Source organism: Olea europaea, chromosome 12 (assembly GCF_002742605.1).
Source record: "Olea europaea var. sylvestris chromosome 12, O_europaea_v1, whole genome shotgun sequence".
NCBI classification, from domain to species: Eukaryota; Viridiplantae; Streptophyta; class Magnoliopsida; order Lamiales; family Oleaceae; genus Olea; species Olea europaea.
Genome location: NC_036248.1, coordinates 25,849,799 through 25,872,537, shown reverse-complemented (window position 1 = coordinate 25,872,537; position 22,739 = coordinate 25,849,799). Strand labels below are relative to the sequence as shown.

At 34.4% G+C, this 22,739-nt stretch overlaps 1 protein-coding gene across 1 annotated transcript; it reads left to right on the top strand.

The window, feature by feature from the left end:
- Positions 1 to 7,443: 7,443 nt before the first annotated feature.
- On the top strand, positions 7,444 to 8,606 carry LOC111406197. Its single transcript, XM_023035469.1, has 3 exons — positions 7,444 to 7,536; positions 7,626 to 7,715; positions 8,212 to 8,606. Exons 1-3 carry the CDS (start codon positions 7,447 to 7,449, stop codon positions 8,341 to 8,343), a joined length of 312 nt encoding a protein of 103 aa, XP_022891237.1. The 5' UTR covers positions 7,444 to 7,446; the 3' UTR covers positions 8,344 to 8,606.
- The last annotated feature ends 14,133 nt before the right edge of the window (positions 8,607 to 22,739 follow it).

The window sequence follows — 22,739 nt, the reverse complement described above, 5'->3', positions numbered from 1 at the left end:
GTGCTTTCAGTGGGAACATGTGGAAGCACTATGTTCATGCATGTTGCATTGAATCAAGAGTAAAGAAAGAGTTATGAAAGTGCTTTCACTGACAGCCGAGGTCATACTACTGAAATTCTCCGAAGTGATGTTACTCCTTGTTTATCCGAAGTGGTGTTGTTCTTTTCTGTCGAACCCCTTCACACTTGAAGTTCATAACGCCCAAAAGAGGGTTCGAAAGGCGTATCTTTAGGATTGATTGATGTGATGTCTTTATTAAATGGATGTTAGCCTAAAAATATTGAGTGACTGGCCCCTTGTCTAATATCTTTCAATGTAATTAATGTGAGATTGCTTTATGGCCACTTTTCTAACATCCCATATTATAACCAAATTGGTACTTAGCTCGTTTACATTCTTGATTAGTCCTTCAAGTTATCTTTAAGTTATTTGCACTTTAGTCCTTGAACTTTCGTTCTCTTTCGTTTTGGCCATTTTTAGCATTTTTTCTCTTAAATTCCATCATATCCATCTATATAGTCTTACAAAATGAAATTATAGAGAATTAAGTCATAATTTAAACGCTTTGATAAAAAAAATTAGTCATGTTTTGTAACCAACTAAGTGTGTAAAAATGCACTTATCAACATATACGTACCTCGTATCACCTTATCTCAGATATTGCAGAAAAAAGCTCAATAATTAAAGACTTTAAATTAAATGTTTATTAAGACAGCAACCAATTTCTTTCCCTATTATTTATTATGCTTTATGTCCTCGCATTGTAGGTAGTTTATTATGTGCATTAGTTTTAGGTATATTTTTGTTTCAATAAAAGGATCATCATAGCCTAGAAAAAGAAAATAATTCGTTTAAGTCGAAAACAGTAGAAAAAGCATGTGGAACATAAAAAAATAAAAAAATAAAAAAGAAATTGGTTATCATACATGCCAAATTCTAGCTTTTACACTACTTTTTGGACTCTTGTATATATTTTCTTTCATTTTTTCATGCATACATGAATATTAAACAGGGGGCAGTTTAATAAGTTAAGAAATGGAATGAACTGATTTAACAAGTTACCTCAAATGTCGGATGATAAGTGTGTTTTTACACACTAATTTAATATCTAAATAAGTTATTAATTGATTAAAAGAATGAAATTCTACTCATAATTATGTAATATGTGCTTTTGTAGGCCAAAAATCACTTAGGGAAAGATGACAAAGCAAAAGAAGGAAAAAAAATGACTAAAAGTGTGCAATTTTGTGAAGTTGGGGACCAAAATTCAAAAGGACCGAAAGTTCAGAGACCTGGGGTTGCAAATTTTGGAGGGCAAAATTGAAATGAAAGTCAAAATTCGAGGACCAAATTGTACAACATCAAAATTAGGGACTTGGCACGCAATTTCCTGAAGGACTAAACTACAAAAAGGCTACAAATAACAGTGGCCCCGTAGCGCCACTTCAGGGCGCCGTGGTGTCCCATTTAGGTTCGAGGACCATTTTGTCTATTTTTCAAAACTTCAAGGACCAATGGTGCAATTATTATAGGTTTTGATATTAAAACCCCAGAATTGGGCTCTTTGCTGGGGGAATTCTTCTACTTCTTCAGCCGGTTTCTGGTTCTTCTTTTCTTTTTCTTTTTTCTTTTCTTCATTTTTTCCTTTTATTTCCTTTCCACTCTTTTGACATTTTGGGAGCAAATGAAGAGCACAACAAGAAGAATAAATTAAATAAAGGTAAAGATTAATTGAGAAACTCAAGATTCAAGCAAAGCAACAAAAAGGGTTTTATCTTAATCTTGTTTTTTTTTTTATTATTTTCTATCATTTGTAATATATTGGATGAATGTTCTCCTTTGTTATCGTATATATAATATGGGCTAATTTATTGTGTTGGGATTTATGGTATTAATTTAACCTAACTTTAATTAATTTTGATATTTGCTCTTTAATGTTAAGTTATTTTATTTTCATGTGTTTCTAGTATTGTATTTATTGTATTTTCATTTATATGACCAATGAATTATTGCATTTAGTGAATTGTGCAAAGTTCGAGAGAAGATTGTGTATTTTAGACCAAATAATAGAAATCCCAGGTTCACAAAAATTTAATGCGGTTGTTTGATTTTAATCGACATAGAGATATAATAGGCTAAACCAATCAATTAGGGTTCATTTTACTCGAAAGAGGTAATTGACTAAAATTGGAAGATCGTCTAACATAAAAAAAAGCCTCAATTTGGAGAATGTGGAAAAGGTCCAATAGCAGTAGTTGGTGATAGAACTGGTTCTAGTGTACAATAATGGCATATGGGAAATGAATTTGAGTTGGAAAGAAGGACACTTGTAACCTATTCCCCCACCCCCAACACACAATAGTGAGAGTGAGTGAGAGAGAGTAGGTGGAAAGCGAACAAGAACAAGAAGAGAGGGAGACGACTGTGTTCAGTGGTAAATGGTGCATAAAATAATGGTTTTGGAAGGAATGCAAGTGCTCAGAGGGAGGGAGAGGACGAGAATGACTGAGACAGCTAGCTGGGGATCTGTGGTTAAATATAGTAAGGTTTTCGTTTTTCATTGCGCTAAGAGTCTTGAAAATGTTAAAACTACTATGTTGCTTGACTCGGGTGCAGATGTCCAATCATTTAAATTCGAAGAGGATCCTTCTTTTGTTGTTTTGGTATTGTCATGTCTATATGAGTACTTCCTCAAAAATGGACAGTCCGAGTAACAATAGTGATGCAACACCAATAAGATGATTAATAGAAATAGAAGAAAGATTCAGAAAGAATGAGGAATTAAGGGAGGGAATAGAAGAAGAATTCAATATAAGAAGGGGAGGGATGCGCCATAAGCCATTAAAATAATTATTCATTCATCATCAACTGAAAATTAGAATGCAAAATAGGTTTAAATAGTAAAGCAACCTTAACGAGCTTGGGCCCGAGCCCATACAAGTCCAAATTTAAATAATAGTCCAAGAAAATAAATAAAGCTTAAATAAAATAAGTAAACGTCGTCCGATGTCCTCATCAACTCTCCCGGGGTGGGAGAAAAACTCGACTCTGTCGAGTTGATAGATAGTATAGACTGCAGTCAATCTGATACTCCAAATGCTTCAAGTCAATCCACGGGGGACGATCTTTCTGACGAACCAAGTAACGAAATTCTATAATTGATAGTACTGAAAACTGTAGCTTATTCCCAAGAATATGATCTGACCAAGGGGGCCGATCTTTCCTTCTAACCAAGTACTGATAATGGATTTCAAATAACCAATACTCATGCACCTCTTCAACATTTTCACATGATTGTACATAATGAGGAGTATAAGAAGTACGTCGATTTACCCAACAAATAAGGAAGTACTAATTTTGCCATCATTGGTCAATACAACACGTTCATCTAAAATAACATCAATTTTATTTTTGTGTGCTGTGATAGATGGTATTAAAATAGAAATATCAATATAGTCAAATTGGGGGTCCACAAAGTTAGGTAGAAATGAATCATCAAAGGAAGTAATACGGTATTTGTAAGTAATGAAGTTCTCAATATTTAAAGTAGAGTGGTGGTTAAAATGTGATGAAAGGGCAATGACATGTGTATTTGAACCAACATGCTTTAAAATTTTTAAAGGACCAGCACTACAAGCTTGCAATATGACATAATCCCCAATATTAAATTCAAAATATTGTTTATGCGAATCAGCTTGAAGTTTATATAATGCATTACTTGCGTCATGTTGTTTATTGATCTCAATATGCAACTCATGAAGATGATATATAAATGCTTCAGCCGACAACAACACATTAGCATGCGGGGACATGGGAATAAGTTCTAACGGTCGCCTAGACTTATAACTATGAACAACTTCAAATGGATTTAGACCTAGAGACCGATTCATAGAATTGTTATGTGCGATGTGAACAGTTGGGGGGATCGAGTCCCAATTCTCAAGATTTTTCTGTACTAGAGACTGTAATAAATTGTCAAAACTTCGGTTAGCAATTTCGATTTGACCATCAATTTGAGGTTGGTCAGTAGTGGAGAATTTTGATTTAGTGCTAACAACAAGCGACTGGATTCTCCAAGGGTGACTAGTGAAATCATCAAACTCTTTGAGTTGGGTAAGGGTATGACATATAACATGTGATCGAGAGTTGTCGGAAACAAGGGGTATAGTTTCTAAAGTCTCGGGAAGGGTCGGGATTCCACTTAAAGAAGTGTCCTCACTATAATCATCAAAATCTTCAAGTTTAGGGCCATATGCTAGATCTTCTAACGACTTTTCTATTGCATTCTTTCGTTCTTCTATGATTAAGGCTCGGTTAGGACATTTGGAAGAGATGTGGCCAAAATCCTTACAGCTGATGCATAGCAAATGAGAGGTCTTTGGAGTTTCACAAATTATACCCTTATTTTCCAAAATTGGAGGAACATTAGACAGGGGAGGTCCTAGAAGGGACTTAACAGGAGGAAGTGGAGCCACATTAGACGGGGGAGGTCCTAGAAGGGACTCAACAGGAGGAAGTGGAGCCAATGAAACCGAAAGATGATTGCCATTACGCTTTTTACATGAAGAAGAAGATCTTGGACTATCACGACCTTTACAATTATTTTTCCAAATAAGAGGAACATTAGACGGAGAATGTTTTATGATAGACTTATGATGAGGCGACGCTAATGAGATGGGTGGACGACGATGACCACGCTTTTCATATGGAGTATTAATAATCAACTCATAATCTTGAGCTAAAGAATAAGCGTGATCAAGAGTAGTGACACCTCGAAGGAAAAGCTCGCGCTTAAGATCATCTCTTAGACCTTGGCTAAACCTACTCAAAGTCATGCTTTCATCCTCAATTAAATGACATTTGGTTCGAAATTCCTCAAATTGCGCGATATACTCAGTCACTAATTGATTTCCTTGTTTAAGGGCATTCCATTGAGTAAGAATTTCAAAATTATCTCGTTCTCGCTTACGAATCTGATCCCTATTCCTACGATCGCGTCGAAAATATTTTTGATCACTTTGTCCACGATGATATTGTCTATTATGAGACGCTTCAGAATTAGTGTCAGTTAAACGAGGGGTTCGCTTAAAATTGTTCAACTTAGCAGCTAGGTTCTTTCTCTCCTCACGAGTAGCAGTTATATCTGATTGGACAGTCGATAGGCTAGTGGCAAGTTGCGCTAAGTGTCTAGTGAGTGCATCAAATTGGGATAGATCCATGGTAAATATATTGGAAATAGAGATGACAAGACGACCACTATGCAACTACATGCAATGTAATACCAGCTAAATGACGTGCTATGATGAGATCAGTGAACAATACGTGCAAGCAATGGAAAATAACTTGTACCATTTTTTTAAATTTAATTTTAAATATTGGGATTAATTAAATCCAAAACAAATTAATACTGTTAGTACATGTAAAATGGCAAAGCAAGGGTCAACACTAGTCAAATTCTCTAATCAATTTTAGTGGGGAACAATGGAAGTTAATTCAGTCACTGGTGTCAATTCGATTAATGATTTTGATCAAGTGAGGTTTAAGGCTAAAATTATCACAATAACAGTAGCACAAGATTTAATTGATGCAATTTTAAAAATGAAGTAGTAGTATAAACCAATACTAAATAGAGATCAAGGGCTTCTTGTTGTTTAGTTTTGATTATTTGTATGCCGCTTGATCTGAATTGCCGATTTATAAGCCCCAACTATGCTTCTGTTCTTCCCTTCGTATCCAATGGTTTTAGCCCCTGTAGACTGTAACTTGTGCTGGTTCTGGTGTGGACGTAAAATTGTGTGTAGTAACTGTGGCTTTTAGATTGTTGAGATGGACGAGAAAATATATGAGTGTGGTAATTGTGGTGGAAGTGTATGAGCTTGGGTAGGTGGTGGTGGCCTATGGCGATGAAGAGGTAGTGCTCTGGATGCCTGGGTACAATAGATAATGAAGTGGTGGCGTGATGGTGATTAGAGGCGGCAGCGGCAGGAGAGCGTTTATGAGAGAGAAATCGGGTGAAACTGTGGGGTATTTGATTTTAATGGATTGGTTATAATCGGGTTTGGTTGGATATTTGGGACTGATCATGGGTTGAATGATGTTGGGCCGATTGTGATAATATGTGATAAGTAAATTGGATTTAGTGTTTATTGGGCTGAAAAGCAAGTGGATTGGCTAAATAGATGATGAGAGATGGGCTGTGCATTTAGTGGGTTTTGGGAGTAATTTGGGCCACTAGCTTATGGCCCAAGTGTTTTAATAAAAAAATGAATGGAGTAGGTTATAGAGATGGAATATATGGGTTGAAGGGCTAAGTAGGCTTGAATGCTAGGGTTTGGGATTTGTGGAACAACACCACAATTATTATTTTTTTATTTATAAGCAGCAGCAGCAGGAGGGAAAAAATGAGAATTTTTTTTTTTTTTTTGGGGGGGAAATGAAATTTTTTTTTTTTAAGCTAAAAAAAAAAAAAAAAATTAATTTTCGGGCGTGAATAGTACCCGTGAACAGTAACACGTTTTTTTTTTTTTTTTGGGGGGGAAATGAAATTTTTTTTTTTTAAGCTAAAAAAAAAAAAAAAAATTAATTTTCGGGCGTGAATAGTACCCGTGAACAGTAACACGTTTTTTTTTTTTTTTTGAACAACTATGAAGAAGCTGGAAAAATAATAACTTGGCTGCTCATGCTAAAAGTTTATTTGTTTGTGTTGTTCCACAAGTTCTTAGGAAAGAAATAGAAAGATTTTTGGATTGAAGATGAGAGATTACTCAAGTTTAGGCTCTGATACCAAATTTGATGCAGCACCAATAAGATGATTAATAGAAATAGAAGAAAGATTCAGAAAGAATGAGAAATTAAGGGAGGGGATAGAAGAAGAATTCAATATAAGAAGGGGAGGGATGTGCCATAAGCCACCAAAATAATTATTCATTCATCATCAACTGAAAATTAGAATGCAAAATAGGTTTAAATAGTAAAGCAACCCTAACGAGCTTGGGCCCGAGCCCATACAAGTTCAAATTTAAATAATAGTCCAAGAAAATAAATAAAGTTTAAATAAAATAAGTAAACGTCGTCCGATGTCCTCATCAAATAGACTGTAGGAAACGTGTGCCCCTGTCTCTAAAGTATTCAGTTTGAACATTATTGCAGCTATTGTTTGTAACCACACTGGTGGGGTAAAATCTGGAGATCAACAGAATCCAACGGGTGGAACTTTGAATCTGTGCCCAAATACATTTTTTTCTTCTCGTAAATGATGTAATAAAATCTTTTAAGTTTTGAATTTTACATTGGTGGGTGAGCGATTGTCAGAGAATTCAATTTTCTCTTGATATTTACTATATTGAAGGCATGAATCTACCTATAAAAAATTCCTCCAGTTGGATTCTGGGGCATGCTACCCTGCATAACAACTGAAAAAGTCTTGCTGTTGTTTATTGGCAGTTAATGGCTCTTTTGCTATTGCGGCAAGCATTGTCTGTAACTGATGGCGAGGGAGATGGAGACGGTGATGAAGACGCATCTACTTTCTTCTCCGTAAGTTGATGCAAACTCTATGTTGTCATTTGAATTTTCTCGCTGCAGTTTGTTTGTTATTTATCATCCTGACTACTTGATGCATGCAGCTTTCCTTGCTTCGAGTTGCCGGTTTTCTTTTGCCTTGCTATATCATGATCTGGGCCATTAGTATCTTGCAACAGCGAAGGCAGAGACAGGTTAGTCTATTTCTACTGTAATTGTATAATGTCTATTTGCTTTTTGGGTGTGCAAGTCAGTTCTTTGGGATTGAAGCAGGTTACATGGAAGTAGCGGCATCTAAGTGTTGAATGAATTTATTTTTAAAACAACAATGCCTTAGGCCTGTTCCAACCATCTTGGCGCTGCCCACCTTGGGACAGGCCTACTGAGATGGGGCAGAGAAACTGTGATTGGCCTGGTATGGCCCCTGAGCGCCCGTTCTGGGATTGTTTATGGATCTCTACATGGAAATGATATGACCTGTACAGTTAGTGCATGTTTGGAATAGCTTCTGCTTCTGCTCCATTTAGAAGAGCTTACTTGAGAAACCACCTCTCTGGCTTCCTCTCTTTTTGTGAGATGAAACACTTCCCAGAAAATTATCCAAACAAACCCATAAACAGCTTTTGGCCTTTCAAAATCCATGCCAAACAGGCTCTTAATCATGTCTCCGTCTCTGATTTGTTGGAACAGGAAGCTGCAGCACTGGCGGCAACACAATTTGCAATCGTGGTACAATCCGCTCAAAGCAGCAGAGGCCTTCTGGTCGCATCCGCTGCCCCTGCAGTAGCTTCTCTTGCCACTCCACATCGGGAACAGGTGTAAGTAAACGACAATCCCTGTGCCATTTACGTGCATTGGGGTGTTACTTTTATATGCAGCAGGAAAATTATGCTGAAGACATTGAATTTCCTCAGTATTGAAGTATGTTTCCCTTTCGTTTCAATCTGAAATCCCTAATGTTAGAATTGTGTGTGAATGTTGGATTCTTTGAGTGAGCTTTCTTGGAGAACTGGTCGAGAGCTTAATTAACTTCATCAAAATGTATTTATATTTCTTTAATCTAATGTATTTTACATGTTTCTCTAGACTTGTTCCCAAGAAAGAAACTGATATATTTTCGTTGGTCTCCCTCGATAGTCGATCCGTATGTAATTTCTTGTATTGCATCTCTAGGTCCTTTCTTGGGCATAAAAAAATCGTCTTGATAGCGCTTAGTGTTCTAAAAGGCGTAATACGTGGCGATGCGTTGATGTCGAGCTAAGGGCAATGCAAGATTAGGTGAGGCAAATGCATAAAAAAACGTTTTCTTATTTTAACATTATTTTAAATTTTTAATCAGTAAAAAAATTATTTAATAATTATAAGTTTTAACTTAAAATAATAATAATAATAATAATAATGTCGCCTAGGTGTGCATTGGCGTCTTAGCCTTGCCTAGTGTCTGTTGATCGCGTTCGTTGACTGCCAAATAAAGCGCCACATGTGAGCATTGGCTTGCTTGGCACCTTAGCCTCGCCTCGTGCCAATGTGAGCATTGGCCCGATATTTAGAACGCTGGTGCTTATTAGTGTTAACCGTGTGTTAGATTTTTTTAATTCATGTGAATGGTAACTGGGAATGGTATTCTCTACTTCATTATTATTATATTTCTTTAGACATCATTTTCCTTTACATTAGTCTTGATCTGTACTTTACACAAGAAAAATTGTTATAACTTTACATTTCCTTGCATCTTTGGACTTTTACAATTTTAAAACGTGAAATTTGGGTTAAAATTCTAGAGGTCATTCAATATATATTTCAAATTTAAGTTGATAATTGAATAAGAGTAAATAAATGTGATATAGATATCAATTGTTATATTGGTATTTTCATCTGTCGAGCTAAAGGATTTGAATAGAGTGACTTGCTTCAAAAATATAAAATTTGATGTACCAATTCTCGCAAAATGAAGTAACTTGCTTGTAATTCTGGTACCAGTTTGGGAGCCTTCAAACTATTTATGCTTGAAATTTGCAAACACCATCAACTAGAAAATTTAATACAATTAACACATGAATAAAGTTGAAGTACCCTGGACAAGAACTATATTATTGAAAATATTAGGACTAATCCCAAGTCCAGCCTTTTGGTAGCGTACTTTTAAGTTCCTAACATTCAAAAGTAACGTTTGACATTCAAATTTGATGATATCCAGCTCTTAATAGATTCTAACTCTTCTTCCATTCACGCGTATGTTGCACACTTAAATGTTAGTGTCAGAATGCACATGATCGTAGCTCAGCTAGGGGGCGCGACGATGTCGGCTATTTTGATACTCAAGTTAGACGGAGGAAAATATATTTGGATACGGAAGAGAATCGTTAGACGGAAATATGGTTGCGTGGTGGAAGAGAGAATTACGAAGATCGAGAGTAATTTTTCTCACTTGGTGTGAATAAGTATAGTCAAGTGAGATATTGTTGCGGAAGCTCGCTCAAAGGATCTTCAAATTGGCATTTTTCGGGTTCAATTAACCAATCTAACTGGCTCTGATCCACAACCAATATATTAACCTCGGTTGCTTCTCAATCTCACCCACAAAAGATAAGATAACGGTGACATAAAAAAAAGCAATGGAAGAAGACACGAGATAAAGGCTAAAACACAAAGTTAATTCACCGATTTTTTTCTCCCACTAGGCAGTCGGTTTCTTCACAAAGGGCAGCAAATTTTTCTCTCCACAAGGCTGCGTTTTTCCGTTCAATGTTCTCATAAATCATACAACTAAATAGCTAGGGTTAGAACCATATAAATAGGGTTAGGTTAGCCTTTTAATTGGGCCAATAATAAAACTAAATGGGTCAAGATTCAAAGCCATCCAAAAGGTAATATAAATGGGTCGGGTAGAGCTTTTGGACTTGGTTGTTGATAATTATTACATTTATCGGCCTAAACCTGTGAAATATATATTCCCACGTTAATATCATAGCCTAGGTATTAAAACTTAACAAATCTCTACCTTGATTCTCAACAAACCTGCAAGCAATCAAAACATATAGTTATTACTTATATAATCCAGGTAACCAATAAAATTGGGATCACAGACCTTACCTCATGTTTTGAACCCAAAACAAATAACATACTTGCTTCATATGCTCACCAAGGTTAAAGTCAAGAATACCAAAGTAGAAGCAGATATTCACAGTAATAAGTCAAGAGCAGGTAATCATATAATAAAAATATAATATAGGATAACACACAGATCTTTTTAAAAAACAACGTTCACACAGAACTATAGATTAACACCAAGTTAATCAACAACTGGCCAATACATATGCAACAAATACATAAATGATCCATAAAAATATCTGACCACACTTATCCTATCACATTCTGTGTTGCTCACACCTTGAGAACACATATCTCCTCTCGTTCCCGACCATGTTCACTAAATTGATCACTCAACTTATGTTTAACTGGTAAACCACAATAGATTCTAAGTCCATGGAATACTCTTCTATCACCACATCACTTCTCCCAACCTGCATGGATAATAGGTTTCCACCTAATAGAAGTGATGAAAGTGCATCTCTCACACTCCACTTAATCATGATCTCTTCACAGATAAATGATTCTAGACATTTAATCACCTCTCCAATCGTGATCCAAATGTCACACTCCACATTTCCAATACAAATCACTATGTATCTCTAGACATTAATACTCTACCTCACCAATAGACACACAACTTACTACCAATGTATCTCAACCCAATATGCATGCAAACAGTAATACAAAGTAATAAGATCACTCTAATTCATGTCAATGCGCATATCAAACACATTGAAATGCAACATATAATCATGCAACAGAATTAAGCAATCTCACACATGCAAAAAGTATTACATACAAATATACATGCAGTAACTAGGTTTACTCTCAATAAACCTCGCTAGGGTCTTCAATCGACTCTATAGTCAAATTCGCCTCACCTCTAATCTCTTCAATTGACCCTATAGTCAAATTCACCTCACCTCTAGTCTTACCCTTATGCTTATCCTTCTTCTTGATACAGACCCTAATAAAGTGTCCAAACTTATCACAGCTGTAACATCTTTTACCACTAGACTTATCCCGTCCCTTGCCTCTTCTTCTTATCCTCAGCACTCGACTCACTACTTGAGTTACTACTATCTTGAGCTATACCCAAATTCATTTGCTTAAACTTCATTCTACTCCTCATCATATGTAACTCACCACTCATCTTATCTTCTTTTTTTAGTCTTAATTTTTATCTCCTTACTCTTAAGAGAGTGATGCGAACCCGATTAGCATGGTCGCTATCAAATCATAGGGTATTGACACCGGATCCCAAGAACACCAAGAATCGAGGTTTTGGACTCAACCCACAATATTGAAACCAAGCAACCGATAATATATTAAATTATTGACCTCTTGATTACGCAAGATTAATGAATTTTACCCGAAATTTTGAATTTGACCTAATAATTACGAACCAAACAACCAACACAGTTACATGGACATGCCGACCATTTGGTTACAAATAATTATAAAATCATAATCCGACTTATTGAACACCACAAGATGGTTAATCTTGATAAGTTTGATTTCTGCCCATGGAAGAACAAAGTTTTTAAGCAAAAGCTTCGAGAGAGAAAATTCTCAATTTAATTCATCAAAGTCTTCATCAAAATACAATGAAAGAGATAACCTATTTATACTAAAAACCTAAAATATAAAATATGAAAAAATATAATTAAGTCTCCCAAAAATATAAAGTTATCAAAAAACTATGAATTCTAATGGAAATAAAATTTCTCGTAAAAGGAAAGATTTTCTTCCAAATTTATTTCTATAGGGCCCACTTCGGATTATATCAAACCCTCTCTCTTCGAAAGGATTCGTCCTCAAATCCTGATCCAAATTGTAACCCTTGTCTCCAATCAATGCAAGAACATGAAATAGTTCATCTCCTCTCGGATGTAGTTTGGACCTCTTTTGATATTGAACCCGTTGCCTTCGATTGTAAATCCAATCACCTTCACCTGGATCAAAGTGTGCTCTCCTTGACCACTTGATTTTCCAAGTTGAAATTACTCCAATAACAACTCAATTTGATAAATAACCATGCATCTTCCTTGCTTTACTTGGCCCAAACACTTGAAAAAGTGTTATTTTCAATGTACCAATATTGTCCTTCAGTTCATCTTACTCAATAAACTCTCTACGTTTGTAGTTCATCCAGTGCCTTTGAAATTCTGTCATCTCCTTGGGAATTACAAAGTCAATTTTCGAAAGATAAGGGAAATCCAACCGATGTAGTACCAACTGATGTTCAATTTCTGGGACGGGTGGTGTTCCAATGTGATCATTTTCTGAGATTGAATCTCCGGTAACTTGCAAAATAGAATCAGCAAAGTTGGGGAGGAAAATGTTAGTTTTCTCCAATGCCCTCTCAACTTCACGCTCCTCTTCATTTAAACTCACTTCCAACTTCCCCTTCTCCGAAGACTCCTTTTCATTTTCATTCTATAGCTCCACTTCCCCTTTTGGAATTTCACCTTCAACTACCTTTTCACTCTCTTGTGGCTTTTCTTATTTTTTCTCACAACTAACCACATCACAATTTTTCTTCTTGCCCTTTCGTTCCTTCCCATGATCAATGTAAGAATTAATCAAGTCGCAAATTTTTAAGAATTCACTCTTATAATCCAATGTACCCCTAGCATGCTTCCCAATTGATGTTCTACCCTCCGATGGACATCGCCTTTCAAGCCTATCTATTCTATTTTCCATATCCTCTATCTTCACCAACATCCTCTCAAACCGTCGAATCATCCCTTCAGACATATTGTTTGGTTGATGTATGGGAATTGTGACTCAAAGACTCAAAAGGATTGAACAGGAAGATTTTGGATGGAATTTTTATAGATTCAAGAAAGTGATTCTTGAATTGAAATTTGACCCGATAGAAAAGAATTTTTGATTCAAAGAATTTATCGGTAAATTTTGGGAATTTTTTTTTTGGGACCTGTACGGATGAACAATAAAAAAGAAAAATTGACCTTTTTTTTTTTTTTTTTTTCAAAACACAAAACACAATTAAACTAGCCAACACAATTAACCTTGATTCTAGAGTCTGTGCTTTGATACCAAATGATACGAACCCGGTTAACATGGTCGCTATCGAACCCACAAGATAGTGACTCCGGATCCCAAGAATGCCAAGAACCGAGGTTTTGGACTCAACCCACAATATTGAAACCAAGCAACCAATAATATATTAAATTATTGACCTCTTGATTATGCAAGATTAATGAATTTTACCCGAAATTTTGAATCTGACCTAATAATTACGAACCAAACAACCAACACAGTTACATGGACATGCCGACCTTTTGGTTACAAATAATTATAAAATCATAATCTGATTTGTTGAACGCCACAAGATGGTTAATCTTGATAAATTCGATTTTTGTCCATGGAAGAACAAATTTTTGAAGCAAAAGTTTCGAGAGAGAAAAGTTCAATTTAATTCATCACAGTCTTCATCAAAATACAATGAAAGAAATAACCTATTTATACTGAAAACCTAAAATATAAAATATGGAAAAATATAATTAAATCTCCTAAAACTATAAAGTTACCAAAAAACTATGAATTCTAATGGAAATAAAATTTCTCGTGAAAGGAACGATTTTCTTCCAAATTTATTTCTATAGGGCCAGACAATCTCGTGTGTTAAGGTATCCCTACCATACTTAATTATATTCTTAACCTCTCTATATGAATCATGCATGGAATTAAGCAAAATACTAATCTTATATGTTTCAGACGCCTTTTCATCACAATTAATGATATTTTGAACAAGTTTGTTAAATATATCCAGATTCTCATCAAGATATTTTGAAAGATCCAATTTAAAACTAAAAAATCGTTCAAGAAAGACTTAAGCAAATATGAGTCCTTCAACTTTTGTCAAAGTTCTTTTGTAAAATTAAGTTTTTCAACTTTTCTCAAAATAGTGTCAGATAGGTATAAAATAATTGAAGTGTAAGCAGGTTCATCATATTCTTCTTTTTGTGCTTCTGTCAAATTGACAAGAAATTTACCATTTATGGCTTTTCTCCACAAGGCCATGTTTTTTCCTCCATATTCTCACAAATCATACAACTAAACAGCTAGGGTTAGAAAAACATAAATAGAGTTAGGTTAGGTTTTTAATTGGACCAATAATAAAGCTAAATAGGCCAAGTTTCAAAGTCATCCAATAGGTAATAAAAATGGGTGGGTAGAGCCTTTAGAATTGATTGTTGATAATGATTTCATTAATCGGTCTAGACCTATGAAATATATGTTCTCACGTTAACATCATAATCCGCGATTTGTTGATTATCAAAACTCAACATATACATTGGAGCCTGGGTTGACTTAGGGTACTATAGCTAGGCCTGTCCCAAAAATTCGTTTTACAATAATGCTACTCATACACACTTGGTTTACAAAGTAAGGTAACAAAGTGACATGGACAGTCAGGATTAAAACGCAAGGGATGGCTATGATTGAATCGTTAAACAATTGGAAACCATTAGGCCCCAAATTGAAACAATCTATTCTTCCGGGCCGTCAATCTCAATCAAAATAGAAGAGAGAGAACTCAGAGAAAAGACCAAGAACGGGGTAGTGTCTGCGACCACCATTTCCTCCGTTAGGTCGAGATTGCGGTAGTATGAGCTCTATCTCCAGCAGTAGTACGAGCTTTATCTCCGACAGTGCGAGATTGTATTTGTGAAAGAAGGTTCTCATTCTTTTCTCTTGCCCTCCCCGAGCTTAATCACTGGACGTATTCACTCATTCTTTTCTGTTATCCTCCCCGAGTTTTATCACTGCACGTTTTCTATTCACACTTCCTGCTTCATTTTTGACATAAAACAATTATTAAATAAGTGTCGAAATCGTAGCCAGAGAGTACTCAGAGAAAAGAGAATGAAAAGAATCTTGGTGCCCTGGTAAAAAAATTGAATGGATATGTATCAATTTTTTGCTTCTTATAATTCTCAGTTTACGTTTCTATCGAAGTTTGGCTCGTGGAGTAATTTGTTGGCTTTTTTTGGTTCAATTTTTGGCACATAGTTTGTCACTATAGTTTGTTGATCTGTGGTTTAGGGAAAGCTCGTTTTTAGTGTGGTTTAAGCTTTCTTAGTTGGCTGGCTTTCTTGGTATATACAGGTCATTCTAGATTTGTAACAATGAGATTGCATTTTTTAGAAAGAAAGAGAACCGAAATCTGGAATTTTCATCATTGATTGATATTTATTCTTTTTTCTGGAATTATCATCATTGATGTTAATTATATGAAGTTTTCCCCTTTTAAAAGATCTACTACCTATTCAGGATATAAAGTCTTTTCCTTTTTCACCATTTCTTTGAGTTTCAAGGCATATGGTTTGAATGATATGTATATTTTTCTTCTGAGCTTCAGACTGTTTGAAGTGAGGATGTGGGTTGTAAACTGCTTCATCTATATATATATATATATGCAGTATATGAAAAATCTTGAAAATGTGAGAAGTATGTTGATTCAGTTTATCATGAAAATGTTAATATGATTTTGCATGATGAAAACATATATTGACTTAAATTTGTAGGCCTCCTGATACTCAAATAAAAAATATATAGAAATTTGCATCGATCGTGTATAAAAAAGTATGGCTATGTTCTTTTTTTGCAGGCGAAGAGAATATGGAAGAAATTTTGTGCACAGAATCTGAAAATGATAATGTCGAGGACAATGTGAATGTTGTGGAAGGTGACACGGAAGGAGGACATAGTTTGACTATGCCTCAGGTTGGCATGAAGTTCAAGGATGAAAAAGAAGTATATGAGTTTTATGCGAGATATACTTATGTCGTGGGTTTTCCGATTAGGAAGAGGACTTCATCGAGGGATGATGCTAGGGTTTTGAAATTTGTCATGTTCACATGCAGTCGTGAGGTACAAAAAACCAGTAATTCAAGCACTTCTCTGAAACCGATTGCTTCTCCTGGTTCGCACCAATCCCAAAAATCGCACTTCTGACTGCAACATTTGAAGAATTTGCCTTTGTTACGAGTTTCCTTTTTCACCACAAAAAACTTCTGAAATCCTCTCGCACAATCTGGGCATCGGTGTTTTATCGGACAATCGCCAAAGAAGTGCCCAACACCCCTACAACCATGGCAAATTTTCGAGTTCTTTCCTGGCATTCTGTCGTAACAGTGAATATGAAATTATCAATACTTTAAGCATAAACTATAATAAATTCTAATGAGATGTCTATAAAGTATTAACATGATACATAAACACACACATTGATTATTAAAGTCTAGAAGAACTGCATTCGAAATTACACAGGCAATCCACATGATATATATTGCCTTCAAGAACTGTATTCCAAATACTAATACTCGTCTTTGTTCATGGCATTTGGGAAAATGAAGCAAAATCACACAAACTTGACATACATGTATTTAGATTAGCAGCAAATAAACAAAAATTATCATTCTTCAGCATAATGCAGTACTCGATTTTCACAAAATTGTTAAAATTTTCAGCATAATTGAACCCAGTAAAATAAACAAAAACTATCTTGCTGAATTGAACCCAGTAAAATAAACCAGCAAACATGAAAATCGAACAGTAATTATAGCATAAATTCCAAATTTAAAACTTCAGAAAAACTCAAATCCTAGGTCTAAACTCCAGCTTATACACAGAATACCACACCAGCATAACAACTCATGGTTTGACAGTACCAAAACAACAACCCAACAGCCCTTTAATACAATAAATGATCTGATAGCAACCCAAAGACCGAATTTATAGCAACCACATAACCCATTTTGCATTTCATAGCATTTCTCTACAAATCGAACATAACCCAAACAATAAAGATCAATAAACCAAACCTCCAAAGTTTCGTCGGATCTAACTTCGTGAAGTTAGTGGGCTCGACAGCTGATTGAATGCGAGGGAGGTAATTTATTCTAACTCTCACTGTATCTAAATAAATAGTGACGCCGGAGTGAGGTGCGGTAAATGCCAGTGCCGACTGCCGGATGTTACTACTTCGGGGATGGTTCCATTCTAGGAAAGAATAATTGCAGAAGAATAATGGGGGAGAGTGAGAACGAAGGTCAGAGAGAAATGGGGAAGGAATGGGGAAGGAATAATAATAGGGGAGAGAGAGAGAGAAATCAGAACGGATTTCAGTTTGAACGGGTAATGTTTCACAATTGTCTTATGATTCAATCCCAGCCGTCCCTTGCGTTTTAATCCTGGCCGTCCACGTCACTTTGTTACCTTACTTTGTAACCCAAGTGTGTAGGAGTAGCATTATTGTCATTTTAATGGCTAAAAAAAATTCGATTTTATATGTGGAAAAAAATTGTGTGGAAATTTTTTTTTTTTAATTTTTTCATCAGATTAGGCCAAGCTAAAGATTTTTTAGTTGAGCACTAGATCCGTCCCTAGTTTGAATAGTTAACAAACGGTCTCCTCCCAATAGTCCACTAATCAGGCTCAATTATGTAAAATGTGTCCATCTCTAGCTGCAAATCCCTAGCCATCATAGACTTTAGATCAAGACTTATTGGAAGTTTGGCATGTGTCCTCATCCCAATGGCTCACTGATCAGGTTGAATTGTTTCAATCCATATTCATCGTAGTTGCGGCATAAGCTAAAAGTTGTGATCTAACTGAATAGTGTCGCTATAGAGTTTTTAGATTAATCACTCTACGTAATGTACTTCATGCGATTTGGCCGAGAGAGACTTGCAACAAATGCCATTCACCTCAGGTATGCACTATAGTAGAGAGGAGATGCATCTCCTCGAATAATAATTGCTCCAAGCGAGGTGCCTAAGTACAGTGCCTAAGTGCCTTGGAGAAGACGTGTAGAAGAGGCGATAATCATCTTAGAAATGGCCAGTAGAAGAGGCAATGTGTAGTGAAGCGTTCACCATGGCATGACTTTTTGCTTAACTAGCTGTCGTGTGGCCTGCCTGGTAGATGGCAGTGTAACAAGTAAAGTTTTGGATCTCCAATCTATTTAAAAATGTGAATCTAAATTTCTAAATTGATAAAAATCGCCAATTTGGACATTAAGTGGTTTGACAATTTTGACTTCCAACTTTAAATCAATGAAGTCGCGTGTGATCTTAATGCCCAAGTTATGTCATGTGGAGGCCCACATTTACCTATTTAATTAAATAGGTTGGAGACTCAGAATTTCAATGTTAAAAATTTAAAGTTCAAAATCACACATTGAAAAGTTAAGGAATATACCCTTAATTTCACTATTTAAAACACATAAAAGAGAGGCTTTTGGTACTGTTCATTTATGTCACAGCCGTTTTTACACTTGAATTCAATTTATCCGATTTTGCTACAGTAATTTGTCCTTTTTTTTCCTCCTTTACATTGTTTTCCCACTTTACCCTTGAAAATCTCACCTTACACTAATTAACACATTGAGGGCTTAATGGTCACTTGCGCCCACAGTTGTTGCCTTTGCACAGACAAGTTTTTTTTTTTTAAATTTTAATTTCAATTTTTTTAATTATACTATTAATATATATTTTTTGTAAACTTTTTAAGAAACGCGTTTGATGTAACTTTAACTATTTTCGATATTCATTTAGATCAATTTGATGAGTCCATAATATAGTTCTCGAAACGAGTTCGATAAAATATAGACAATATATTTTTTATAGATGTTGCGTTAAAAAAAATGACGAGTTATATGCATTTTTTAAGTTTGACGTCAAACTATAATTGAGGATTTGGAAGGGAAAATGGTGAAACTTGTCCTCGAAAACGATGTCCACCAAGCGAAGCTAGGTGGCCATGATGTGCGTGTCAAAAAGAGCTTTCTGAATTGGGGTCATGGGCTCAATTCCGATAACTGTAGCAAAACTTATAGCCAAATTAAAAAAAAATAATAATAAATTTAGAAAAAAATAAGTCAGTAAGGATAAAAAAAAAAGTAAAATTAGGCACTCCGCGCGCGAAGTGCCTGAATTCAAAATTAAAATTTTTTTTTACTTATATTTTTGTGTTCATTTTCAAGCTCATTACGGAATATCAAATAAAGTCGAAATATTATATTCTTAATATCGTTTTGAAGTACTCGCGACATAGTATTGCACAGCGTTAATAGTGCGTGAAACGGTTAATCGTAGCAAATGTTATGGGACATCAAAATAAGTATTTTCAAACTATATTTCGAAATTTTCGATAATGAACTAACTTTAAAAATTTATCGACGACTGTGCGATAATCGAATCGATAAATATTTTACATTTTCTCGAAACTCATTTTGAGAACTATATCGTAGAGATATCGAATGATTTAAATACTCGAAAATGATGTCCACCCAGCGTAGCTGGATGGCCACGACGTGCGCGTCGAAAAGAGCTTTTCGAATTGGGGTCATGGGCAGGATTCTGATAACCGTAGCCAAAGTTATGATCGAATTACCCCAAAAAAAAGTCCTAAAAAATAATAAAATAAAATAAAATAAAATAAAATTTTCCAAGCACTCCGGCACTTCGCGCTGTGCGGAGTGCCTGAATTCAAATTTTTAATTTTTTTTTACTTATGTTTTTGTGTTTATTTTTAGGTTCATTACGGAATATCAAATAAAGTTGAAATATTATATTCTTAATGTCGTTTTGAAGTATTCGCGACATAGTATTGTACGTCGTTCACGGTGCGTGAAACGGTCAATCAGAGCAAATGTTATCGGACGTCAAAGTAGGTATGTTCAAACTATATTTTGAAATTTTCGATAATGAGCTAACTTTAAAAATTTATCGACGACTGTGCGATAATCAAATCGATAAATATTTTACATTTTCTCGAAACTCATTTTGAGAACTATATCGTAGAGATATCGAATGATTTAAATAAATATCAAAAGTAGTTAAACGGATATTAAACGTATGTGTTAAAAAATATGAATAATTCATTTTTCTTAAAAAAAATCAATTATTTTATTACTATTTCGAAATTTTCGATAACAAGTTGACTTTAAAAATTCGTCGACGATTATACGATAGTCGAATCGATAAATGTTTTACATTCTCTCGAATTTTTTTTTACTTATGTTTTTGTGTTTATTTTCAAGCTTATTACGGGATATCAAATGAAGTCGAAATATTATATTCTTAATATTGTTTTGAAGTACTCGCGACATAGTATTGCACGCCGTTAACGGTGCGTGAAACGGTCAATCATAGCAAATGTTATCGGACATCAATGGAGACATTTTCAAACTATATTTCGAAATTTTCGATAACAAGCTAACTTTAAAAATTCATCGACGACTGTGCGATAGTCGAATCAATAAATATTTTACATTTTCTCCAAACTCATTTTGAGAACTATTTTGTAGAGATATCGAATGATCTAAATAGATATCAAAAATAGTTAAACGGATATTAAACGTATGTGTTAAAAAATATGCATAATTCGTTTTTCTTAAAAAAATCAATTATTTTATTACTATTTCGAAATTTTCAATAACAAGTTAACTTTAAAAATGCGTCGACGATTGTACGATAGTCGAATCGGTAAATGTTTAAATTCTCTCGAAACTCATTTTGAGAACTATATCGTAGAGATATCAAATGATCTAAATAAATATCGAAAATAGTTAAACGGAGATTAAACGTATGTGTTAAAAATGCATTTTTTTATGTTGCGTTAAAAAAAAATGATAAGTTATACGCATTTTTTAAATTTGACATCAAACTATAATTGGAGATTTGGAAGGGAAAACGGCGAAATTTGACCTCGAAATCGATGTCCACCAAGCGAAGCTAGGTGGCCATGACGTGCGTGTTGAAAAGAGCTTTCTGAATTGGGGTCATGGGCTCAATTCCGATAACTGTAGCAAAACTTATAGCCAAATTAAAAAAAAAATAATAATAAATTTAGAAAAAAAATAAGTCCGAAAAAAAAAGAGTAAAATTAGATGTTAAAATAATTAAGATGAAAAATTTGTTGGCTCAATTTCTTGTTGCTATAATTCAAATGTATTTTTTCAAATATTATTATTTTAGTTTAAGTGATTATTTTACTTATAAATGACGTATTTGATAATACTATATTCAATATAAGTAAGTCGTTTAATTAATTGAATCATTTTTTTTATTGTTGAATATCTAATTGATATAATTAAATCGTTTAATTAATCGAATCAATTTTTCATTGTTTGCAGTCTCCCTTTGTTTCCTTATTTAATATGCTACTATCTCCTTTTATAAAATTCAAGCCTTGCATTGCATGGCAAAAGACTAGTATACAGATAAATAGGAACCATTTGTTTGTAATACGTATCTTTGGAAGATGTATAGACAACACTTGGAAAAGTCATTAGATATACATTCCAATGTATTGTCTTTTTTCTCCTTTTCCATAAATAAAGAGGTTGGATGATCTCAAAATAGACCAAGAATCTCCTTTAGAATTATCGTATGGTGACATTCTTTTTGCATTGTCCCATTTTATCTTTCAAACTACTATTTTCTCGAACTTCTAACGAGTACATTCCATTTTGAAATGTCGCAATTTCTCATTCAAACTAACGTTTTTCATACTCTCCTAAAATTCGACTCTTTTGAAATTTGATGTAATTTGTTAGTTAATAATATTTTTTTCCTTGACCATGAATTACCCGGATTCTCATCCTCTCTTCAATGTCATTGTGACATAGACAGAAGCATAAAAAAGATGAACAGTGATCAAAACTCAACGATTCCAATTTAATAACAAGAAATAATCGAAAAACACAATCAAAATTTGTTGTTTCACTTAAGATACCAAGAATTGATAATCAACACTCTTTGATTAGCACACGAATGATGAGAATTGATTCTTATCAATAGATTTGTTGGTTTCAAAGAATGCAATAAAGAATTGGAGAAAATCACACAATTTGTTTAATTTAAATTTAATGAAAACAAGATAACCAAGCTTCTATTACATTGTTTGGCTGCTTATAAAATATCTGATTGCTAATTTGATTGAAATTGACGTCTTATTTCCTCAACTAATTAATAATAAAACATAAATTAGACCCAAATACATAAAACATCATTTAGACTCTAATTATTATTATTATTATTATTATTATTATTATTATTATTATTATTATTATTATTATTTTGTTG

What these genes read in the sequence shown, in the direction of transcription:
- LOC111406197 (XM_023035469.1), top strand. Translation starts at nt 7,447, where the DNA reads ATGGCTCTTTTGCTATTGCGGCAAGCATTGTCTGTAACTGATGGCGAG. An exon ending in ACGCATCTACTTTCTTCTCC is followed by an intron (nt 7,537 to 7,625) that starts GTAAGTTGATGC and finishes TGATGCATGCAG; the next exon opens with CTTTCCTTGCTTCGAGTTGC. An exon ending in AACAGCGAAGGCAGAGACAG is followed by an intron (nt 7,716 to 8,211) that starts GTTAGTCTATTT and finishes TTGTTGGAACAG; the next exon opens with GAAGCTGCAGCACTGGCGGC.